The 24,073-nt window shown below is 45.1% G+C and overlaps 2 protein-coding genes across 2 annotated transcripts in view; both read left to right on the top strand.

Moving 5' to 3' along the window:
- The window catches only part of LOC311142715 (cytospin-B-like), a gene marked incomplete at its 3' end in the record, with an annotated part of 154,658 nt that extends 141,521 nt beyond the window's left edge, over nt 1-13,137 (top strand). Inside the window, exons 14-15 of the mRNA XM_084178374.1 lie at nt 2,647-2,706; nt 13,048-13,137. Coding sequence (XP_084034500.1) covers nt 2,647-2,706; nt 13,048-13,137 — 150 coding nt within the window. The remainder of the gene's footprint in view (nt 1-2,646; nt 2,707-13,047) is intronic.
- Nucleotides 13,138-17,762: 4,625 nt separating this feature from the next.
- LOC311142717 (adenosine receptor A2b-like) overlaps nt 17,763-24,073 on the top strand; it is a gene marked incomplete at both ends in the record, with an annotated part of 28,679 nt that continues 22,368 nt past the window's right edge. The window contains one exon of the mRNA XM_084178375.1: nt 17,763-18,082. Coding sequence (XP_084034501.1) covers nt 17,763-18,082 — 320 coding nt within the window. The remainder of the gene's footprint in view (nt 18,083-24,073) is intronic.

Raw genomic sequence — 24,073 nt, 5'->3', positions numbered from 1 at the left:
GGGCCTGGACATGTACTGGCTTAAGCAGGGGGACACGTCTGGCACTGCAGGATTTGAGTCCCTGGCGGCGTAGTGTGTTACTGATGGTAGGCTTTGTTACTTTGGTCCCAGCTCTCTGCAGGTCATTCACTAGGTCCCCCCGTGTGGTTCTGGGATTTTTGCTCACCGTTCTTGTGATCATTTTGACCCCACGGGGTGAGATCTTGCGTGGAGCCCCAGATCGAGGGAGATTATCAGTGGTCTTGTATGTCTTCCATTTCCTAATAATTGCTCCCACAGTTGATTTCTTCAAACCAAGCTGCTTACCTATTGCAGATTCAGTCTTCCCAGCCTGGTGCAGGTCTACAATTTTGTTTCTGGTGTCCTTTGACAGCTCTTTGGTCTTGGCCATAGTGGAGTTTGGAGTGTGACTGTTTGAGGTTGTGGACAGGTGTCTTTTATACTGATAACAAGTTCAAACAGGGGCCATTAATACAGGTAACGAGTGGAGGACAGAGGAGCCTCTTAAAGAAGAAGTTACAGGTCTGTGAGAGCCAGAAATCTTGCTTGTTTGTAGGTGACCAAATACTTATACTTATAAGTGACTATGCATAAATAATTAACAGAGTAGCAGCAGCGTAAAAAGATGGGGAGGGGGTGCAAATAGTCTGGGTAGCCATGATTAGCTGTTCAGGAGTCTTATGGCTTGGGGGTAGAAGCTGTTGAGAAGCCTTTTGGACCTAGACTTGGCGCTCCGGTACCGCTTGCCGTGCGGTAGCAGAGAGAACAGTCTATGACTAGGGTGGCTGGAGTATTTGACAATTTTGAGGGCCTTCCTCTGACACCGCCTGGTATAGAGGTCCTGGATGGCAGGAAGCTTGGCCCCAGTGATGTACTGGGCCGTACCCACTACCCTCTGTAGTGCCTTGCGGTCGGAGGCCGAGCAGTTGCCATACCAGGCGGTGATGCAACCAGTCACGATGCGCTCAATGGTGCAACTGTATAACTTTTTGAGGATCTGAGGACCCATGCCAAATCTTTTCAGTCTCCTGAGGAGGAATAGGCTTTGTCGTGCCCTCTTCACGACTGTCTTGGTGTGTTTTGACCATGATAGTTCGTTGGTGATGTGGACACCAAGGAACTTGAAGCTCTCAACCTGTTCCACTACACCCCCGTCGATGAGAATTTGAGCTTTGAGGGCACTATGGTGTTGAACGCTGAGCTGTAGTCAATGAATAGCATTCTCACATAGGTGTTCCTTTTGTCCAGGTGGGAAAGGGCAGTGTGGAGTGCAATAGAGATTGCATCATCTGTGGATCTGTTGGGGCGGTATGCAAATTGGAGTGGGTCTAGGGTATCTGGGATAATGAAGTTGATGTGAGCCATGACTAGCCTTTCAAAGCACTTCATGGCTACAGACATCAGTGCTACGGGTCGGTAGTCATTTAGGCAGGTTATCTTAGTGTCCTTGGGAACGGGGTCTATGGTGGTCTGCTTGAAACATGTTGGTATTACAGACTCAGTCAGGGACATGTTGAAAATGTCGGTGAAGACACTTGCCAGTTGGTCAGCACATGCTCGGAGTACATGTCCTGGTAATCCGTCTGGCCCTGCGGCCTTGTGAATGTTGACCTGCTTAAAAGTCTTACTCACATTGGCTATGTAGAGCGTGATCACATAGTCATTGAATATTATATGAATCCTATAAATAAAAATGGCCAATTTGGGTGCAATCAATTAGCTTAATTTCTCAGAGATCTAATTATATTTCAACAAAATAATGTTGCAGGAATGCTTATCTTATATGTTTCTAACTGCAAAACACATTTCAGAACAATCTGAGATGGTGGGTCTCATGGCTTGCTGAAATTACATGGAATGAGCACAGTGAATTATTCAGTGAGGGCCGTGTGTTGGCTTTAATGCGTTCTGCTGAGTGACTTCCTAGTTCCTAGACCTGCAGGCCCCCTTTGACAGCAGAAGTGCTCCTTTCCTAGAATGTTATTTGGATCTTCTATCGTTCCATTCATCCAAGCTCTCTGTCATGGCTGAAAATAATGTTATTTACCCAAAAATATTTACCATTAGACTCCAACACTATGGGGTTCAGCCTCTTCAGCTTCCCAATCTCATCCTTTATTAATACATTATTTTCACAATGTGCATCAGACATTATGGTCCAAAGCAAACAACCTAGGATATCTGTTCAAAAATAGTATTGAAATAATAATAGTCTTGAATGTCTCCTAGTCCCAGCCAAAGACAACCACTTTGATGGTCAAAGTGATTCTAGGTCTCAGAGAGGTCAGTGACTCTTTGACTCTCCTCCCCCTCTCCCCATACCTCTTCCTCCCCCTCAGGCAAACATTCTGGCGTAGTTTCCAGAGGGAATATGGCCTGGGTGTCTGAAAGTTGTTTTCTTTGGAGATGTGTGCAGTTTGTTGCTGTTTGCAGCACTCTGTGTGGTAATGAGTGAGGAAGAAAAGGAGGAGGAGGAGAAAGAGGAGGCAGGAGGAGAGGAGGAGGGCCCTGCAGTGTGTTATGAGTAAGGAGGAGGAGGAGGGAGGCTCTGTAGTGTGTTATGAATGACGAATAGGAGGAATAGGAGGAGGAAGAGAAAGAGGAAGGAGGACCTGTAATGATCAACCCTGTTTGTTTTTCCTACAGTGCTGGAATCTGTCCCTGGCATTCCAGGCTGCAGAGAGCATCGGCATCAAACCCTCCCTGGTGAGTTGAACTGAACAACCAGAGACCAGACAATGCACCAAAGTAGCATGGACGCTTTGATCTGGTTTATTACTAAACAAATTACCTTTTGATTAACTACAGAATGACTATCCTGCTTTGATTTATCTACAGAGCAACATTTGATTAGATCATTGAATTTTATCGAGTGATAGAGTGATCAGCGTTCAATACCATAGTCCCCTCCAAGCTCATCACCAAGCTCGGGACCCTGGGACTGAACTCCAACCTCTGCAACTGGATCCTGGACTTCCTGACAGGCCGACCCCAGGTGGTGAGGGTAGGCAACAACACCTCCGCCACACTGACCCTTAACACGGGGGCCCCCCAGGGGTGTGTGCTTATCCCCCTCCGGTACTCCATGTTCACCCATGACTGAGTGGCCAAGCACGACTCCAACACCATCATTAACTTTGCTGACAACAGAATGGTGGTCCCGATAAAGGATCTTAATTTGAAACGGGGGTGGGGGGGGAGCACGACCCCATTCACATTGACGTGGCTGCAGTGGAGAGGTTCAAGAGCTTCAAGTTCCTCGGTGTCCTCATCACTGAGGACTTAACATGGTAAAAACACACTGGCACAGTCGTGAGGAGGGCGCAACAGCGCCTCTTCTTCCTCAGGAGGCTGAAGAGAAATGGCATGGGACCTCAGATCCTCAAGAAGTTCTGCAGCTGCACAATCGAAAACATATTGACTGGCTGCATCACCACCTGGTATGGCAACTGCAACCGTAAAGCTCTACAGTAAATCACTTGGGCCGGGGTCCCAGCCATCCAGGACATTAATACCAGGCGGTGTCTGAGGAAGATCCGGATAATTGCCAAAGACTTCAGCCACCCCAGCCATGGACTGTTCTCTCCACTACCGGCTGGCAAGTGTTACCAGAGCATCAGGTCTGGGACCAACAGGCTCCGAGACAGCTTCTATCACCAATAAATAAGTCTGTTGACCAGCTAACCAATGGCTGTCCACACTCACCCACAGACTACCTACACTGACTCTATCTGCACTGACAATGCACACTCACAGGTCTCTATCCACACACTCACACATACTTACACTGACATTCTCGCACACACACACACACACACATACACACAAACACATATTGACGCTACACACACACACACACACACACTCATGCACACTCATGCACACACACATTCACCTATATATGCTGCTGCTACTATTATTATTTATCCTGCTGCTCAGTCACTTTTACCCCTGCCTACATGTACAAATCTACCTCAACTACCACTGTACCCCTCCACATCGATATGATACTGGTACTGACCTTGTAAGTAGCGAACCGTCTCTTGTGTTTTATTTCTTGTATGTTTGTATTAGTATTTATCTGACCTAGTATTGATTCTTTGCTCTTTTAAGGATCCTAATCTGGATTTTCTATGTCTTGCCTTTGATAGTAAGCATTTCGCTGTACTGTTTACACCTGTTGTATCCTGTGCACGTGACAAATACACTTTGATTTGATGATAGAGTTCACTGGTCACTTCTGTCATCATGAAGTGCTTTGAGAGGTTAATCAAGGACCATATCACCTCCACCTTACCCGACACCCTTGACCCACTACAATTTGCATACCGTCCCAACAGATCCACAGATGACGCAATAGCGATTGCACTGCACACCTCCCTGGACAAGAGGAATACCTATGTGAGAATGCTGTTCATCAACTACAGCTCGGCTTTCAACACCATAGTGCCCCCCAAGCTCATCACTAAGCTCAGGGCCCTGGGTCTGAAACCCTCCCTGTGCAACGACTCCAACATTATCATAAAGTTTGCTGACGACACAACAGTGGTAGGACTGATCACCAACAACCAAGAGACAGCCTACAGGGAGGAGGTTAGTGCCTACAGGAAGGAGGTTAGTGCCCTGGCAGAGTGGTGCCGGGGAAATAACCTCTCCCGCAACATCAACCAAACGAAGGAGCTGATAGTGGAGTACAGGAGACAGCAGAGAGAACACACTCCCATCCACATTGTCGTGGCCGCAGTGGAGAGGCTTGCACATCACCAAGGACCTGAAATGGTCCCACCACACCGACACCGTGGTGAAGAAGCACCTCTTCAACCTCAGGAGACTGAAGAAACTCAGCATGGCCCCTAAGACCCTCACAAACTTCTACAGATGCACCATAGAGAGCATTCTATCAAGCTGCATCACCGCCTGGTATGGCAACTGCACCGCCTGCAACCGCATGGCTCGTCAGAGGGTGGTGCGGTCTTACCAACACATTACCGGGGGCACATTGTCTGCCCTCCAGGACATCTACAGCACCCGATGTCATAGGAAGGCCAAGGAGATCATCAAGGACCTCAGCCACCCGAGCCATGGCCTGTTCACCCTGCTACCATCAAGTATACAGAGACAGTACAGTGGCATCAAAGCCGGGACCGAGAGACTGACAAACAGCTTCTATCTCCTGGCCATCAGACTTTTTTAACAGCCATCACTAGCCGGCTACAGCCCGGCACTCTGCCCGGCACCTTAGACACTGACACTAGACGGCTATTGCCCGGTACTCTGCCCTGCACCTTGGAGTCTGCTGCCCCATGTAAATAGAGACATAGAACACTGGTCACTTTAACAATGTTTTACTCACTTTATATGTATATACTGTATTCTAGTCATGGCTCATCCTATATAACTACTGCTGTACACACCTTTTGTATTAATATACTGTCCATACTGTCTATACACCATTTATATATATACAGTACCAGTCAACAGTTTGGGCACACCTACACATTCCAAGGTTTTTCTTTATTTTTACTATTTTCTACATTGTAGAATAATAGTGAAGACATCAAAACTATGAAATAACACATATGGAATCATATAGTAACCAATATATTTTATATTTGAGATTCTTCAAAGTAGCCACCCTTTGCCTTGATGACAGCTTTGCACACTCTTGGCATTCTCTCAACCAGCTTCATGAGTTAGTCACCTGGAATGTATTTAAATTAACAGGTGTGCCTTGTTAAAAGTTAATTTGTAGAATTTCTTTCCTTAATGCGTTTGAGCCAATCAGTTGTGTTGTGACAAGGTAGGGGTAGTATACAGAAGATAGCCCTATTTGGTCAAAGACCAAGTCCAAACTATGGCAAGAACAGCTCAAATAAGCAAAGAGAAACGACAGTCCATCATTACTTTAAGATATGAAGGTCAGTCAGTCCGGAAAATTTCAAGAACTTTGAACATTTCTTAAAGTGCAGTTGCAAAAACCATCAAGCGCTATGATAAACTGGCTCTCATGAGGACCGCCACAGGAAAGGAAGACTCAGAGTTACCTCTGCTGCAGAGGATGAGTTACCAGCCTCAGAAATTGCAGCCCAAATAAATGCTTTACAGGGTTCAAGTAACAGACACATCTCAACATCAACTGTTCAGAGGAGACTGCGTGAATCAGGCCTTCATGGTCGAATTGCTGCAAAGAAACCACTACTAAAGGACACCAATAATAAGAAGAGACTTGCTTGGGCTAAGAAACACGAGCCGGTGGAAATTAGACCGGTGGAAATCTGTCCTTTGGTCTGATGAGTCCAAATTTGAGATTTTTGGTTCCAACCGCCATGTCTTTGTGAGTAGGTGAACAGTTGATCTCCGCATGTGTGGTTCCCACCGTGAAGCATGGAGGAGGAGGTGTGATGGTGTGGGGGTGCTTTGCTGGTGACACTGTCTGTGATTTATTTAGAATTCAAGGCACACTTAACCAGCATGGCAACCACAGCATTCTGCAGCGATACGCCATCTGGTTTGTGCTTAGTAGGACTATCATTTGTTTTCAACAGGACAATGACCCAACACACCTCCAGGCTGTGTAACGGCTATTTGACCAAGAAGGAGAGTGATGGAGTGCTGCATCAGATGACCTGGCCTCCATAATCACCCGACTTCAACCCAATTGAGATGGTTTGGGATGAGTTGGACCGCAGAGTCCAACAAGTGCTCAGTATATGTGGGAACTCCTTCAAGACTGTTGGAAAAGCATTCCAGGTGAAGCTGGTTGAGAGAACTCCAAGAGTGTGCAAAGCTGTCATCAAAGCAAAGGGTGGCTGCCAAACTTTTGACTGGTGCTGTACACATATATACTGTATACAGTTGAAGTCGGAAGTTTACATACACCTTAACCAAATACATTTAAACTCAGATTTTCACAATTCCTGACATTTAATCCTAGTAAAAATTCCCTGTCTTAGGTCGGTTAGGATCACCACTTTATTTTAAGAATGTGAAATGTCAGAATAATAGTAGAGATAATTATTTATTTCAGCTTTTATTTCTTTCATCAGATTCCCAGTGGGTCAGAAGTTTACATACACTCAATTAGTATTTGGTAGCATTGCCTTTAAATTGTTTAACTTGGGTCAAACGTTTCGGGTAGCCTTCCACAAGCTTCCCACAATAAGTTGGGTGAATTTTGGCCCATTCCTCCTGACAGAGCTGGTGTAACTGAGTCAGGTTTGTAGGCCTCCTTGCTCGCACACGTTATTTCAGTTCTGCCCACAAATGTTCTATAGGATTGAGGTCAGGGCTTTGTGATGGCCACTCCAATACCTTGACTTTGTTGTCCTTAAGCCATTTTGCCACAACTTTGGAAGTATGCTTGGGGTCATTGTCTATTTGGAAGACCCATTTGCGACCAAGCTTTCACTTCCTGACTGATGTCTTGAGATGTTGCTTCAATATATCCACATAATTTTCCTTTCTCATGATACCATCTATTTTGTGAAGTGCCCCAGTCCCTCCTGCAGCAAAGCACCCCCACAGCATGATGCTGCCACCCCCGTGCTTCACGGTTGGTATGGTGTTCTTCGGCTTGCAAGCAACCCCCTTTTTCATTAGACCAGAGGACATTTCTCCAAAAAGTACAATCTTTGTCCCCATGTGCAGTTGCAAACCGTAGTCTGGCTTTTTTATGGCGGTTTTGGAGCAGTGGCTTCTTCCTTGCTGAGCGGCCTTTCAGTTTATGTCGATATAGGACTTGTTTTACTGTGGATATAGATACTTTTGTACCTGTTTCCTCCAGCATCTTCACAAGGTCCTTTGCTGTTGTTCTGGGATTGATTTGCACTTTTCGCACCAAAGTACGTTCATCTCTAGGAGACAGAACGCGTCTCCTTCCTGAGCGGTATGACGGCTGCGTGGTCCCATGGTGTTTATACTTGCGGACTATTGTTTGTACAGATGAACGTGGTACCTTCAGGCGTTTGGAAATTGCTCCCAAGGATGAACCAGACTTGTGGAGGTCTACATTTTCTTTCTGAAGTCTTGGCTGATTTCTTTTGATTTTCCTATGATGTCAAGCAAAGAGGCACTGAGTTTGAAGGTATGCCTTGAAATACATCCACAGGTACACCTCCAATTGACTCAACTGATGTAGCTCAGTTGGTAGAGCATGGCGCTTGCAACGCCAGGGTTATGGGTTCGATTCCCACGTGGGGCCAGTATGGAAAATGTATGCACTAACTGTAAGTCGCTCTGGATAAGAGCGTCTGCTAAATTACTCAAATGTAAATGTAATTAGCCTATCAGAAGCTTCTAAAGCCATGACATCCAAGCTGTTTAAAGACATAGTCAACTTAGTGTATGTAAACTTCTGACCCACAGGAATTGTGATACAGTGAATTATAAGTGAAATAATCTGTCTGTAAACAATTGTTGGAAAAATTACTTGTGTCATGCACAAAGTAAATGTCCTAACCGACTTGCCAAAACTATAGTTTGTTAACAAGACATTTGTAGAGTGGTTGAAAAACGAGTTTGAATGACTCCAATCTAAGTGTATGTAAACTTCTGACTTCAACTGTATATTGCTCATTCTGATATTTATTTGTATTTATTTTATTTTTGTATTATGTGTGTATTGTTATTGTATTGCTAGATATAACTGCACTGTTGGAGCTAGAAACATAAGCATTTCGCTGTACCTGTGATAACTGTATACGCGACCAATAAACTTTGATTTGATTTGAATAGTACGATTAATGAATAACTAAATGAGTAATAGTTATTTTTAAATAAATATTTGTACTGTGATTTCCCTGTAAACCTAGCTCAGTCCGTGCTTCAGCCAGCCCCCCTGTCGTGTTTTTTGTCTTGCCAATAATGGATTGGCTAAAGCATGACAAGGAATGAGAGATGATTTTAAACCTGACCAGTATAGCCAATGTGTGTGTGTTTAGAGGGCAGTGGAGGGGATATCTGTGTGGATGTATCAGGCTTAGGCATTGGTACACTATGTGTTCTTTATGACAGTGTATGTTAGCTCTCTGGATGTTAACTTAACTTGACAATGGTATTTTCCATGTCCTACATTATATGTGGCGTTTTGCCCTCAGTGCATGGGAAGAGCAAGTCAAGGCGCACACTATGGTAGCTGGGTGTTTGGGAGAGTCAGGGTTGTTACAGTCAGTTGGGTCTAGCTAGCTAATAATACATTGAGGTTTTTTACATTTAAAAAACGTATTTACTTACTTAAATAGGTTCTCCCACTGTCTCCGATTTTTGGATCCTTACTAAAACGAAATAATGGGCAATCTTCAAGATATTTTAGGTGGTAGCAAAGCGCAGCCAGCAGCCATGTGGACAAATGGAGACAAGGAAAAAAGTGTGTTAGTCACCAGAGCAGTTTAGAACGTGTTGTGACATTTGACTTTATCAGCATAATATCAATAAATATAAATCGCAGACTGTCGGCCACACTTTATAACTTGAAAACTGGCACTTTAAACTAGAATAGACAACAACTACACCCACACACCCTTCTATGGGCGTGTGGGGGAGGGTTCTTGAAATGTAACATCCAATCAGAATCTTGTAGCTGGGAGCCAACAAACCATTCAAACCATTTTTGCAAAAAGTTAAATCTCCAGACCTCCAAGGAAGGCATGACAACGTCGTGATTTTGGATGTATGGCAACGCGAGACTACCGAAGTCCAAACCAACTGGATGTCTGTGTCAAGACCAACCAACTAAGTCTTAGGCCTCGATTCAATCAGATCGAGTGTTAATGGCGTTGGCAGTGTTGGAGGTGTAACTGCGGTATGAGCTGACAAATCAGTGAGCGGCTGCTCTTGTGTCACTAATCACTCCCTTCTTTATCCCTACCACGTTAGAAGTTCAATAATGACAGGCTATTGCATGTTTTCATGTTAATTTGGATGGTGGGATTCAAATTGCCATCGATAAAATGCAATTGTGTTCGTTGTCCGTAGCTTATGCCTGCCCATACCATACCCCACTGCCACCATGGGGCACTCTGTTCATTGGCATCAGCAAACCGCTCGCCCACATGACGCCATACACGTGGTCTGAGGTTGTGAGGCCGGTTGGACGTACTGCCAAATTCTCTAAAACAATGTTGGAGGCGATTTATGGTAGAGAAATTAACATTCAATTCTCTGGCAACAGCTCTGGTGGACATTCCTGCAGTCAGCATGCCAATTGCACGCTCCCTCAAAACTTGAGACATCTGTGGCATTGTGTTGTGTGACAAAACTGCACATTTTATAGTGGCCTTTTATTGTCCTTAGCACAAGTGTCACGCCCTGGCTCTGGGGACTCTAGTATGTTGAGCCAGGGTGTGAGGTTTCATTTGTGTTCGTTCTAGTATTGTGTTTCTATGTTGGCCAGTGTGGTTCTCAATCAGAGGCAACGTGAATCAGCTGTTGCTTGTTGTCTCTGATTGGGAACCATACTTAGTCAGCCTGTTTCCCACAGGATGGTGTGGGATCTTGTTCCTTTTGGTTTGTGTTTGTACCGTAGGACTTCACGTATCGTTTGTTGTTTTGTTCGTGTAACATAAATAAAAAGCATGTTCACCTTCAACGCTGCGCCTTGGTCCTCTGTTCCCGACGAGCGTGACAGAAGATCCCACCAAGACTGGACCAAGCAGCGTGTCCAGGAGCCATCGCCAGGGAGATCTCTAGCGGATCTCCTTCGCCTCCTCGACTGGGTCAAGCCGTGTGAGGAAGAGAGGGGCTTGACTTGGAAGCAGAAGGGCGAAAGGCTGGCGAGAGATATGGAGACCTGGTCCACGGGTAGGAGAGAAGCCCAGAAAATTTTTAGGGGGGGGCTCACGCCGTGGACAACGGGGCAGCAGGAGACCGCGATAGAGCGGCCCAGCGGGTTGGCAGAGGAGGCCGCCAGGTTACGGGGGCCACTGGTCAAAAAGGGGAAGGAAGGTGTAGAGGCACGGCGAGAGGTACTGGGGTGTGTTACCAGTCCGGTCCGGCCCGTTCCTGATCCCTGCGTAGGGCCAGTGGTGTGTGTCCCCAGTACGGTCCGGTCTGTTCCTGTCCCTTGCACCGAGCCTATGGTGTGCGTCGCCAGCCCAGTCCGGTCCATTCCTGCTCTCCGCACCAAGTCAGTGGTGCGCTTCGTCAGCCCGGCCCGGCCTGTTCCTGCTCCCCGCACCAAGCCTATGGTGCGCGTCGCCAGCCCGGTCCGGCCCGCTCCTGCTCCCCGCACCAAGCCAATGGTGCGCGTCGCCACCCCGGCCCGGCCTGTTCCTGCTCCCCGCACCAAGCCAATGGTGCGCGTCGCCAGCCCGGCCCGGCCTGTTCCTGCTCCCCGCACCAAGCCTATGGTGCGCGTCGCCAGCCCGGTCCGGCCCGCTCCTGCTCCCCGCACCAAGCCAATGGTGCGCGTCGCCAGCCCGGTCCGGCCCGTTCCTGCTCCCCACACCAAGCCAGTGGTGTGCGTCGTCAGTCCGGCACGGCCCGTGCCTGTTCCACCGGTGCCTGGTCCGGCACCGGTCAGCTGCTTCACGCCGGAGCTAGAGCAATCCGCTCCACCAGTGTGCAGTCCAGCTCCGGCCAGCGGGGCCAGACCGGACCAGGGGTACTTTGGGGGGTTGGAGAGGGAGTGGGGATCAGGCCCGGAGCCGGATCCGCCGCCAAGGCGGAGTGCCCACCCGGTCCCTCCCCTGTGGTGTTTGGTTGGCGCGGCCGGAGTCCGCGCCTTTGGGGGGGGTACTGTCACGCCCTGGCTCTGGGGACTCTAGTATGTTGAGCCAGGGTGTGAGTTTTCATTTGTGTTCGTTCTAGTATTGTGTTTCTATGTTGGCCAGTGTGGTTCTCAATCAGAGGCAACGTGAATCAGCTGTTGCTTGTTGTCTCTGATTGGGAACCATACTTAGTCAGCCTGTTTCCCACAGTATGGTGTGGGATCTTGTTCCTTTTGGTTTGTGTTTGTACCGTAGGACTTCACGTATCGTTTGTTGTTTTGTTCGTGTAACATAAATAAAAAGCCTGTTCACCTTCAACGCTGCGCCTTGGTCCTCTGTTCCCGACGAGCGTGACAACAAGGTGCTGCACCTGTGTAATGATCATGCTGTTTAATCAGCTTCTTGAAATGCCACACCTGTCAGGTGGATGGATTATCTTGGCAAAGGAGAAATGCAAAGGAGAAATGCTCATGGATGGAAACACATTTGTGCACAAAATTTGAGAGAAATAAGATTTTTGTGCGTATGGAAAATGTATTTGATATTTTATTTCAGCTCATGAAACATGGGACAAACGCTTTACATGTTGCATTTATATTTTTGTTCAGTGTACATTGTTTATGGGTTTCCCAGATCTATGCCATTGTCATGAAACCCAAACGAACGCTTTCAGCCCAGAAGACAGGCTGATTACATCTGACAGTTGACCGTATGGTGGTGGTGACGCACTAGTAAACTCAACTAAATCTATGGCTGTTATGTAAAGCTGACCCAAACCTGGCTAGGGCTGCTCTGAAGGCAGTGTCACAATACAGGACAGGTAGTCTGACCCTGTATAAGCCAGCTTGTTTCTCTAAGGGCTAAGTCTTCGATGTCTGTCTCTCACCATTATTATCTCTGACCTGATTTGTGTCTGAGCCATGATCTGTGGCCAAGGCTCAAGATCCAAATCTCCCCACTCACTGTGTACCAACACCAACGCACGCACGCACAAACACACACACACACACACACACACACACACACACACACACACACACACACACACACATTTTTACATTTACATTTTAGTCATTTAGCAGACGCTCTTATCCAGAGCGACTTACAGTTAGTTAGTACACACACTGACATTAGAGTCACACCCTACTTTTTCTGTTCTGACTGAGTGAATTGATCTGTATTATTGATAATTATGAAAATTAATATTGTATATTATATAATATATGTAGAATATGTCCATGTTTATGTATAGCATCAATGTATGACATTTTGTATTGTGCTCCTACATCATACAGTTGAGTGAACTCTATTTTTTTCTCTGTCTGTGTGTCTGTCCTCGCAGGACATTGATGAGTTGATGCACAATGACAGACCGGACTGGCAGAGTGTCATGCAGTACGTTTCTCAGATCTACAAGTACTTTGAAACTTGACCAGAGAAGAGGAGGAGGAGGAGGAGGAACAAATAGAGGAGGAGGAGGAGGAGGAGGATTAGGAGGAGGAGGAGGATTAGGAGGAACAAATAGAGGAGGAGGAGAAGGAGGATTAGGAGGAGGAGGCAGATTAGGAGGAACAAATAGAGGAGGAGGAGAAGGAGGATTAGGAGGAGGAGGCGGATTAGGAACAAATAGAGGAGGAGGAGGAGGAGGAGGAGGGGGAGGAGGAAGAATGGAGGCACAGCAGCACTTTCTGTCCAGTCCAAGTCCCCTTCTCTCAACATGGAACCCTAGAACCCTTATCTCTCAAACACACTGACTCAACCCCCTCAACACTTGCATCCATCTCAACACTAAAACGCACGAAGAACCCTCCTGTTCATTTGAAGTTTGATCTTGCTTACTGTTACTGTTTTTTCTAACTCCTACGTACATAATGGTACAATTGACAAGGAGTGTTAGAGTGCTGAATTCTCTGACTGCATATAAGAAATATAAAACCTTGTTGTTAGCACTTACATGAAGAAGACACGCTGAAATTATTTTGGATTGTTTATGTTGAAGTCCAATGATTATTTTGAAATTATACTTTACAGGAACAGTTTGGTTTTACATGAGAAGCCTATATCAAATCAAATTGCCTGGTTTCCGTTCATCCAAAAGAAACCATTGCCTTTGTTATGAGACAGACCCATGTTGCCATCTATGATGTCATACTAAAATGAACTGACATGTAGCTCTGAATAATTATATTTTACATTCACTTTTTTATGAAAATGTGTTATTATTAATACAGAATGTATTCGCTGTTTGAACACTGTGGGGCTGACTGGCTGACTGACTCAATCATACCATTGTATGATGTGTCCTTTAGCAAGTGTTGTTTCTGGTTCTTGCACAGCAATATGGTTTTGTCTCCAGCAAGCATATTTCAGCTGAAGCTATCATACTGGGGATGGTCGAAAGAACAAGAACAGTAAAATGTATTCAAACTATGACATTTATGAAGATGTCATCCAAATGTACCATGAAGGACACTTTATACTATCTGGAATTAATCAAACAACCTTGAATTTGCAGCTTCAGTTATGGTTTGTCCCTTATAAAGAAGGAAGTGCTGTACAGTATTTATTTATTTACGTATGTGCTCAGAAATGTGAGAATGATGCAGGAAATGTATGTGAGCGTTTTTTATTTACAGAGAGATTTCTGAAATTTGCTCAGAGGTGGATATTGTTAAATAAAGTATGTTGTCAATCATCACTGGTCATTCTCACACTTTCTAGTGTTTGTGTGTGTGTGTGCGTGTGTGTGTGTGTGCGCGCCTGCATGTGTGTTGGAAGTGATTGGTTGTCATCTGAGTGAGTTACTAGAAGAGGAAGAGTTTGGTTTTACATGAGAAGCCTATATCAAATCAAATTGCCTGGTTTCCGTTCATCCAAAAGAAACCATTGCCTTTGTTTTTGTTATGAGTTACAATTTTTTTCTTAAAACGACATTGTTGGTTAAGGGCTTGGAAGTATTCGGCGACAAATAAAATTTGATTTGATTTACTGTAGGTACCCATGTATTAATTTCCCCTCTCCTTTTGTTAACGGTTATAGGGGGAAGTGGACGGGTGTTTCATGATCAGAAGAAGGCTTTTGATATAATCCAGAATTAAAGTAGCCTACGTAAATTAGAGTACCAGTAAATACACCACATAGGAGGTTATGTTACATATTTCAACATTGTACCTAATATTATTTGAGTTGTGTTGCAGCAGGGTTGTAGTCAGTGTTGTCAGTATCTATCGCCCTGGCAGTTACCACTTTTTATTGGGTTTCCAGAAAGCTTATTAAACCCTCTATGCCAGGATTGTAAAAGTATTTATGTATGGGAAAACAGAGTGGAAAATGAAGAGGTGTTTTTGTCTTGCCATCAAGGCCATTCTTATATCCTAATGCATTTCTAAAGTTACTTCATAGTGCAGACAGGCTGGTACATGCCATTCAAACAGGTGAGTGTATTCTCTATCCTGCATGCAATCCTCATGGATAACACTTAAAAAGAAGGAGAGGACCCTAGACTGAACATACAGTTGAAGTCGGAAGTTTACATACACTTAGGTTGGAGTCATTAAAACTCGTTTTTCAACCACTCCACAAATTTCTTGTTAACAAACTATAGTTTTGGCAAGTCGGTTAGGACATCTACTTTGTGCATGACACAAGTAATTTTTCCAACAATTGTTTACAGACAGATTATTTCACTTATAATTCACTGTATCACAATTCCAGTGGGTCAGAAGTTTACATACACTAAGTTGACTGTGCCTTTAAACAGCTTGGAAAATTCCAGAAAATGATGTCATGGCTTTAGAAGCTTCTGATAGGCTAATTGACTGCATTTGAGTCAATTGGAGGTGTACCTGTGGATGTATTTCAAGGCCTACCTTCAAACTCAGTGCCTCTTTGCTTGACATCATGGGAAAATCAAAATAAATCAGCCAAGACCTCAGAAAAAAAATTGTAGACCTCCACAAGTCTGGTTCATCCTTGGGAGCAATTTCCAAATGCCTGAAGGTACCACGTTCATCTGTACAAACAATAGTACGCAAGTATAAACACCATGGGACCATGCAGCCTTCATACCGCTCAGGAAGGAGACGCGTTCTGTCTCCTAGAGAACGTACTTTGGTGCGAAAAGTGCAAATCAATCCCAGAACAACAGCAAAGGACCTTGTGAAGATGCTGGAGGAAACAGGTACAAAAGTATCTATATCCACAGTAAAACGAGTCCTATATCGACATAACCTGAAAGGCTGCTCAGCAAGGAAGAAGCCACTGCTCCAAAACCGCCATAAAAAAGCCAGACTATGGTTTGCAACTGCACATGGGGACAAAGATTGTACTTTTTGGAGAAATGTCCTCTGGTCTGATGAAACAAAAATAGAACTGTTTGGCCATAATGACCATCATTATGTTTGGAGGAAAAAGGGAAAGGCTTGCAAGCCGAAGAACACCATCCCAACCGTGAAGCATGGGGGTGGCAGCATCATGCTGTGGGGGTGCTTTGCTGCAGGAGGGACTGGTGCACTTCACAAAATAGATGGCATCATGAGGAAGGAAAATGATGTGGATATATTGAAGCAACATCTCAAGACATCAGTCAGGAAGTTAAAGCTTGGTCGCAAATGGGTCTTCCAAGTGGACAATGACCCTAAGCATACTTCCAAAGTTGTGGCAAAATGGCTTAAGGACAACAAAGTCAAGGTATTGGCCATCACAAAGCCCTGACCTCAAACCTATAGAACATTTGTGGGCAGAACTGAAAAGGCGTGTGCGAGCAAGGAGGCTATGGAGATACTTTTGAGTTAAATATTTCTACCACAAGGCCTACAAACCTGACTCAGTTACACCAGCTCTGTCAGGAGTTATGGGCCAAAATTCACCCAACTTATTGTGGGAAGCTTGTGGAAGGCTACCCGAAACGTTTGACCCAAGTTAAACAATTTAAAAGCAATGCTACCAAATACTAATTGAGTGTATGTAAACTTCTGACCCACTGGGAATGTGATGAAAGAAATAAAAGCTGAAATAAATCATTCTCTCTACTATTATTCTGACATTTCACATTCTTAAAATAAAGTGGTGATCCTAACTGACCTAAGACAGGGAATTTTTACTAGAATGTCAGGAATTGTGAAAAACTGAGTTTAAATGTATTTGGCTAAGGTGTATGTAAACTTCCGACTTCAACTGTATATATATTTTTAATATTTGATCATTCTGACTGAGGGAGGACAGTTACAAGTGGGTGGAAGTTTAAGTGGATCAATCCACCACATATTTTAGACATTTGTGAAGGGATAGCCTTGAAATGAAAACAGATGTAGATGTCTTGAGTGGGTTATTGCCTGCACAATAAAAAACTACTACATCAACCTGAAAGCATGTTGGTTCATTGTTTACACCAACTTTAATAGCTGCGTAATGATTGCGTAATTACGCTTTTACACATGATGACTCTTGTCTCAGCTTCATTAACGAGGAACTGTGGTTTGCAGCATTGCAAGTCGTCTGTAGACATCGCTGAATTTGAGGCGTGGCTAGCCTACTCTGTGTAATTATATTTTTTTGGTTACTTGAAATACCATGTGTTGAACGGAACTAGTGAGTCTCCACAACCGCCGCGCAACAGATGCTTGGAGGGACGGGACGCACAACAAGTATATTGAAAGGACTGGCAAATAATGCAAAGTTTCAAGAGGGGTAAGCAACCCAAAAGGAAATTCAGAAATTGTTTGCAGATATTAGTTTTAATGTTTTTAATGTCTATTAGCTAACATGTGGCTTGGTTAGAGTAGTTATAGAAGGTTACCATATCGTTTTCGATTGACGCATGATAACGGATACGAAGCTCCAAATAATTAACATATCAAGCGATTGTAATTACAGTGTTTGCTTTGGAGAAAAGTAAAGTATCATATATGGTCTTTTTTCTTTTCACAGATGGCTGTTTTCGCAAACCATACTTTTGGAATATTCTTGGAATACTGCAAAAATACTATCTCTTTTGGACACACACCCTTATGACACTTTTATTTCTGACCGACCTAATGTTGTGAAATATTTGCTGAGATGAATCCGTACTACATAGTATTTGAGATATTAATATCTATTTTATCCATCTCTGGCAATGTATTGGTTTGCTGGGCTGTCGCCATCAACACCACTCTGAAAACCGCTACGAACTACTTTTTGGTGTCTTTGGCTGTGGCAGATATTTTGGTGGGTTGCCTTGCCATCCCCTTTGCCATAACCATAAGCATCGGTATCCATTTGGACTTCTATGGATGTCTTTTCCTGGCCTGTTTTGTTTTGGTACTGACTCAAAGCTCAATTTTTAGCCTCCTTGCAGTTGCAATTGATAGATATTTGGCCGTCAAAATACCCCTCAGGTGAGTACCCTATTTTGGATTTTGATTGCTAGACAGACATTGAGCGTCTGTGTTTTGTGATTTAATTAAATCAATAGCATGTACTTAGGAGTAATTAAGGAAAATTAACCCAATACAAATAATGTTTTTCAAGACTGACTTCAATTAGGGCTACTTTAGTGACCTTATTGTATCATGTACACGTTTAAAATGGTGTTAAGAAAAAGGACAAGAACAATACAGTAGACAACAAATTCACAATACAAATTCATAACAGTTATACCCTGCAAACAAAAATGACTCTTTAGGACGTCCCCAGAACGTCACAAAATGGTTGTCTAAAGTGGTCAGGACATTGTGTCATTGTCCCCTAGAGGTTTTGTCTAATCCCGGTTTGTCCCGGGGACATTTTTAGGACATTCTTGGGACGTTGTGTCATGGTCCCTTGGACGTTTTGTCTAGTTCCCGGTTTGTCCGGGGGACATCCCGAGGACGTTTTGAGGGTGTTCTTGGGATGTTTTGTCTTGGTCACCTGGAGGTTTTGTCTAGTTCGCTGTTTGTCCTTTGGACGTCCCTGAGGACGGGTTTGACCCTTAAAAAAGATTTTGGGGCTTTCCCGGGACATTATTTTTTGCCTGTCATCGAGACGTCTCGTGATGGTCACAGTGGAATGTTCGTTTTTAGGATGTTGCCAGGACATTCAGTGTACCAGTTGTCAGGACGTTGCCATATGGGCCCAAAAGAAAGTTATTAAAAAATAATCTTCCTACCGACCTACCTGGGCATGCCCACTCTGATTTCATCACCATTTGTTACGGTTGCTGAGCCCATTATGGCCCTGATTGGTGAACCACCAATCCATTCAGTGCTCTTTGTCTGTTGGCAAGGTTAGGGACATACACACAAACAACCCGTTTTACATACAGTGATTACATGAACATCTTTGACATACAGGATTACATTGTGTATGTTCATACATGTACAGTAATCATTGATCAACATGTTCTTACCTGGGATTTGAACTGCATTCCTATCTTTCCTCTATGCCACCATGTCTGTGTCTATAACTTTCACCTGTATTGCTACACTTTGGGCTCTATTCAATCTGTATTGCTGAAGCGATAGAAATGTGAAGGTAATTTCCGATTGAGCCGACATATGCAGCGTTTACCCTGAATGCAGTATCCGCTATTGTGGGAACATTGCCTATACATTTCAATCACCCTGTAATGCTGAACTTCCGCGATACGGATTGAATAGAGCCCTTTGTTTGAACTTGCTCTCAGCTCTGTTAGACATACACAAAATTGTTTTACTATTTTATTTTTCGTAGTGATTCAGGAGTAACATAAATACAGAGTAACATGTCTCCAGCAACATAATACAACTACAGAAAATCCCCAAATTGCTCTAAGAAGGAAAACAAATCAATGGTGTGGGTATATTCTGATGAACTAATAACACAGAAATAGCTATGCTGATGGCAATATATTTTTCAGTGCAGATACAGTGCCTTGCAGAAGTATTCATCCCTCTTAGCATTTTTCCTATTTTGTTGCTGTCACGCTCTGGCTCCGGGACTGTGTATTTTGAGCCAGGGTGTGTTCATTTGGTTGTTTGGTATTGGTTGTGTTGTATTTGGTTGTGTTTCCTTGTTTGGTCGTGTGACTCCCAATCAGTGGTAACGAGTGTCAGCTGTCGGCTCGTTATCTCTGATTGGGAGCCATATTTAAACTGTCAGTGTTCACCTTAGTGTTGTGGGTTTTTGTTCCTTGTCAGTCATTGTAACTGAGGACTTCACGATTCGTCATTGTTTGTTGTTTTTGTAGTGAGTACTTTAATTTAATAAAGTAATGTTCGCTCAACGCGCTGCGCTTTGGTCTCCCTCATTAGACGATCGTGACAGAAAAACCCACCTTAACCAGATCAAGCAGCATGAAGAAGAGAGAGGATGGACTTGGGAGCAGTTGAGTAGGAGTCTCGACTGGGCCAAGCCAAGAGAAGAGGAGAGAGGTTGGACTTTGGAGCAGTGGGGTGATAGTCTGGCGAGAACGATGGAGGCCTGGTCCACGAAGAGGAGAGAACCCCAGAAATTTTTTAGGGGGGGGCTCACGACGTCGGACCAGCAGGAGGCCGCGATAGAGCGGTCCAGTGGGTTGCCGGAGGAGGCCGTCGGGTTACGGGGGCCACTGGTCGAAGAGGGGATGGAGGAAGTAGAGGCACGGCGAGAGGTACTGGCGTGTGTTGCCAGTCCGGTCCGGCCCGTTCCAGATCCCGGTGTAGGGCCAGTGGTGTGTGTCCCCAGTACAGTCCGGCCCATCCAAGCTCCCCGCACCAAGCCAGTGGTGTGCGTCGTCAGCCCTGTCCGGCCCGTTCCTGCTCTCCGCGCCAAGTCTGTGGTGCGCGTCGCCAGCCCTGTCAGACCCGTGCCTGCTCTCCGCACCAAGTCTATGGTGCGTTTCGTCAGCCCTGTCCGGCCTGTTCCTGCCACTCGCACCAAACCAAGGGTGCGAGTCGTCAGCCTGGTCCAGCCCGTTCCTGCTACTCGCACCAAGCCAAGGGTGCGAGTCGTCAGCCTGGTTCAGCTCGTCCCTGCTACTCGCACCAAGCCAAGGGTGCGAGTCGTCAGCCTGGTCCAGCCCGTTCCTGCTACTCGCACCAAGCCAAGGGTGCGAGTCGTCAGCCTGGTTCAGCTCGTCCCTGCTACTCGCACCAAGCCAAGGGTGCGAGCCGTCAGCCTGATCCAGCCCATTCCTGCTACTCGCACCAAGCCAGGGATGCGAGTCGTCAGCCTGGTGAGGCCCGTTCCGGCTCCACGCATCAAGCCTAGGGTGCGTATCGTCAGCCAGGTCCGGTCCGTTCCTGCCTCACGCGCCAAGCCAGGGGTGCGCGTCGTCAGTCCAGATCCTACCAGCTGGGTCAGATCGGACCAGGGGCGCTACGGGGGGATTGAAGAAGGGTGGTGGTCAAGCCCGGAGCCGGAGCCGCCTCCGAGGAGCAACACCCACCCAGCCCTCCCCTATTTGGGGTGTAGGCGCGGTCGGAGTCCGCGCCTTTAGGGGGGGGTACTGTCACGCTCTGGCTCCGGGACTGTGTATTTTGAGCCAGGGTGTGTTCATTTGGTTGTTTGGTATTGGTTGTGTTGTATTTGGTTGTGTTTCCTTGTTTGGTCGTGTGACTCCCAATCAGTGGTAACGAGTGTCAGCTGTCGGCTCGTTATCTCTGATTGGGAGCCATATTTAAACTGTCAGTGTTCACCTTAGTGTTGTGGGTTTTTGTTCCTTGTCAGTCATTGTAACTGAGGACTTCACGATTCGTCATTGTTTGTTGTTTTTGTAGTGAGTACTTTAATTTAATAAAGTCATGTTCGCTCAACGCGCTGCGCTTTGGTCTCCCTCATTAGACGATCGTGACAGTTGCATTGCAACCTGTAATTTAAATGGATTTTTATTTGGATTTCTTGTAATGGACATACACAAAATAGTCCAAATTGGTGAAGTGAAATGAAAAAAATAACTTGTTTCAAAAAATTATACAAAATAAATAACGGAAAAGTGGTGCGTGCATATGTATTCACCCCCTTTGCTATGAAGCCCCTAAATAAGATCTGGTGCAACCAATTACCTTCAGAAGTCACATAATTAGTTAAATAAAGTCCACCTGTGTGCAATCTAAGTGTCACATGATCTGTCACATGATCTCAGTATATAATACACCTGTTCTGAAAGGCCCCAGAGTCTGCAACACCACTAAGCAAGGGGCACCACCAAGCAAGCGGCACCATGAAGACCAAGGAGCTCTCCAAACAGGTCAGGGACAAAGTTGTGGAGAAGTACAGATCAGGGTTGGGTTATAAAAAAACATCCCACGGAGCACCATTAAATCCATTATTAAAAAATGGAAAGAATATGGCACCTCAACAAACCTGCCAAGAGAGGGCCGCCCACCAAAACTCATGGACCAGGCAAGGAGGGCATTAATCAGAGAGGCAACAAAGAGACCAAAGATAACCCTGAAGGAGCTGCAAAGCTCCACAGCGGAGATTGGAGTATCTGTCCATAGGACCACTTCAAGCCGTACACTCCACAGAGCTGGGCTTTACGGAAGAGTGACCAGAAAAAAGCCATTGCTTAAAGAAAAAAATAAGCAAACATGTTTGGTGTTCGCCAAAAGTCATGTGGGAGACTCCCCAAACATATTGAAGAAGGTACTCTGGTCAGATGAGACTAAAATTGAGCTTTTTGGCTATCAAGGAAAATGCTACGTCTGGCGCAAACCCAACACCTCTCATCACCCCGAGAACACCATCCCCACAGTGAAGCATGGGGGTGGCAGCATCATGCTGTAGGGACTGGGAAACTGGTCAGAATTGAAGGAATGATGGATGGCGCTAAATACAGGGAAATTCTTGAGGGAAACCTGTTTCAGTCTTCCAGAGATTTGAGACTGGGACGTAGGTTCACTTTCCAGCAGGACAATGACCCTAAGCATACTGCTAAAGCAACACTTGAGTGGTTTAAGGGGAAACGTTTAAATGTCTTGGAATGGCCTAGTCAAAGCCCAGTCCTCAATCCAATTGAGAATCTGTGGTATGACTTAAATATTGCTGTACACCAGCGGAACCCATCCAACTTGAAGGAGCTGGAGCAGTTTTGCCTTGAAGAATGGGCAAAAATCCCTGTGACTAGATGTGCCAAGCTTATAGAGACATACCCCTAGAGACTTGCAGCTGTAATTGCTGCAAAAGGTGGCTCTACAAAGTATTGACTTTGGAGGGGTGAATAGTTATGCACGCTCAAGTTTTCTGTTTTTTTGTCCTATTTCTTGTTTGTTTCACCCCCCAAAATATTTTGCATCTTCAAAGTGGTAGGCATGTTGTGTAAATCAAATGATACAACCCCCCCCAAAAATCTATTTTAATTTCAGGTTGTAAGGCAACAAAATAGGAAAGATGCCAAGGGGGGTGAATACTTTCGCAAGCCACTGTATGTTTTGTTTGTAACAAATATGGATGGGACTTCTGACATTTCTAGTAACCTTGTGGCACTGCAGAAGGATGAGTGCATTCCCAATACAAAGGTTGTAAAATTCAAATCCCAGCAAGGTTAATATTGAAAAGTGAATACTGTGAAAGTGATTATTTCATCACACATCTCAAAACCCCTATCCCACTTCATCACTTATATAAACGTGCATTCCCTTGGGACCGTTACACGACATCCTGAAGACTGGTAAAATGAAAGTCCTGAGAACGTCCAAAAAGGTCCTGATATGGTCCTGATATTGCCATCAGTGACATCCTGGTAACTTACAGGGAACTAGACAAAGGTCCCCCAGAGAACATTCCCTTAGGACCATCACTCAATGTCCTAAGGACTAGTAAAATGAAAGTCCTGAGAACGTCCTAAAAAGGTCCTGACATGGTCTTCAGTGACGTCCTGGGAACTTCCAGGGAACTAGACACTTACATGGAACTAGATAAAGGTCCCTCAGAGAACATTCCCTTGGGACCATCACTCAACGTCCTAAGGACTAGTAAAATTTTAGTCCTGAGAACATCCTAAAAGGGTCCTGACATGGTCCTCAGTGACATCCTGGTAATTTACAGGGAACTAGACAAAGTTTCAGCAGAGAATGTTCCCTTAGGACCATCACACAACGTCCTAAAGACTAGTAAAATGAAAGTCAGAGAACGTCCTAAAAAGGTCCTGACATGGTCCTGATATGGACCTCAGTGACGTCCTGGTAACTTACAGGGAACTACACAATGGTCCACCAGAGAATGTTCCGTTGGGGCCTTTATGCGACCAAATGGGAACCTGTACGGAACGTCCTCGGATGGTCCCGAGGTTAACGTCATGTTTTAATCTTCCAAGAACGTTCTCAGAATGTCAGTGGAATAACGTATCGCCAAAACCTTTAAAGGGACCTAATGGGAATATTGTCCTTAGGACGTCCCCTGTTTGCTGGGTATATACCTTATATACAGGTGAAAGAAGACCAGCAGTGGGT

Source organism: Coregonus lavaretus (genome assembly GCF_964263955.1).
Source record: "Coregonus lavaretus genome assembly, chromosome: 15".
NCBI lineage: Eukaryota > Metazoa > Chordata > Actinopteri > Salmoniformes > Salmonidae > Coregonus > Coregonus lavaretus.
Note: the sequence above shows the minus strand (reverse complement) of the source record. Positions and strands in the feature narration are given on the sequence as shown.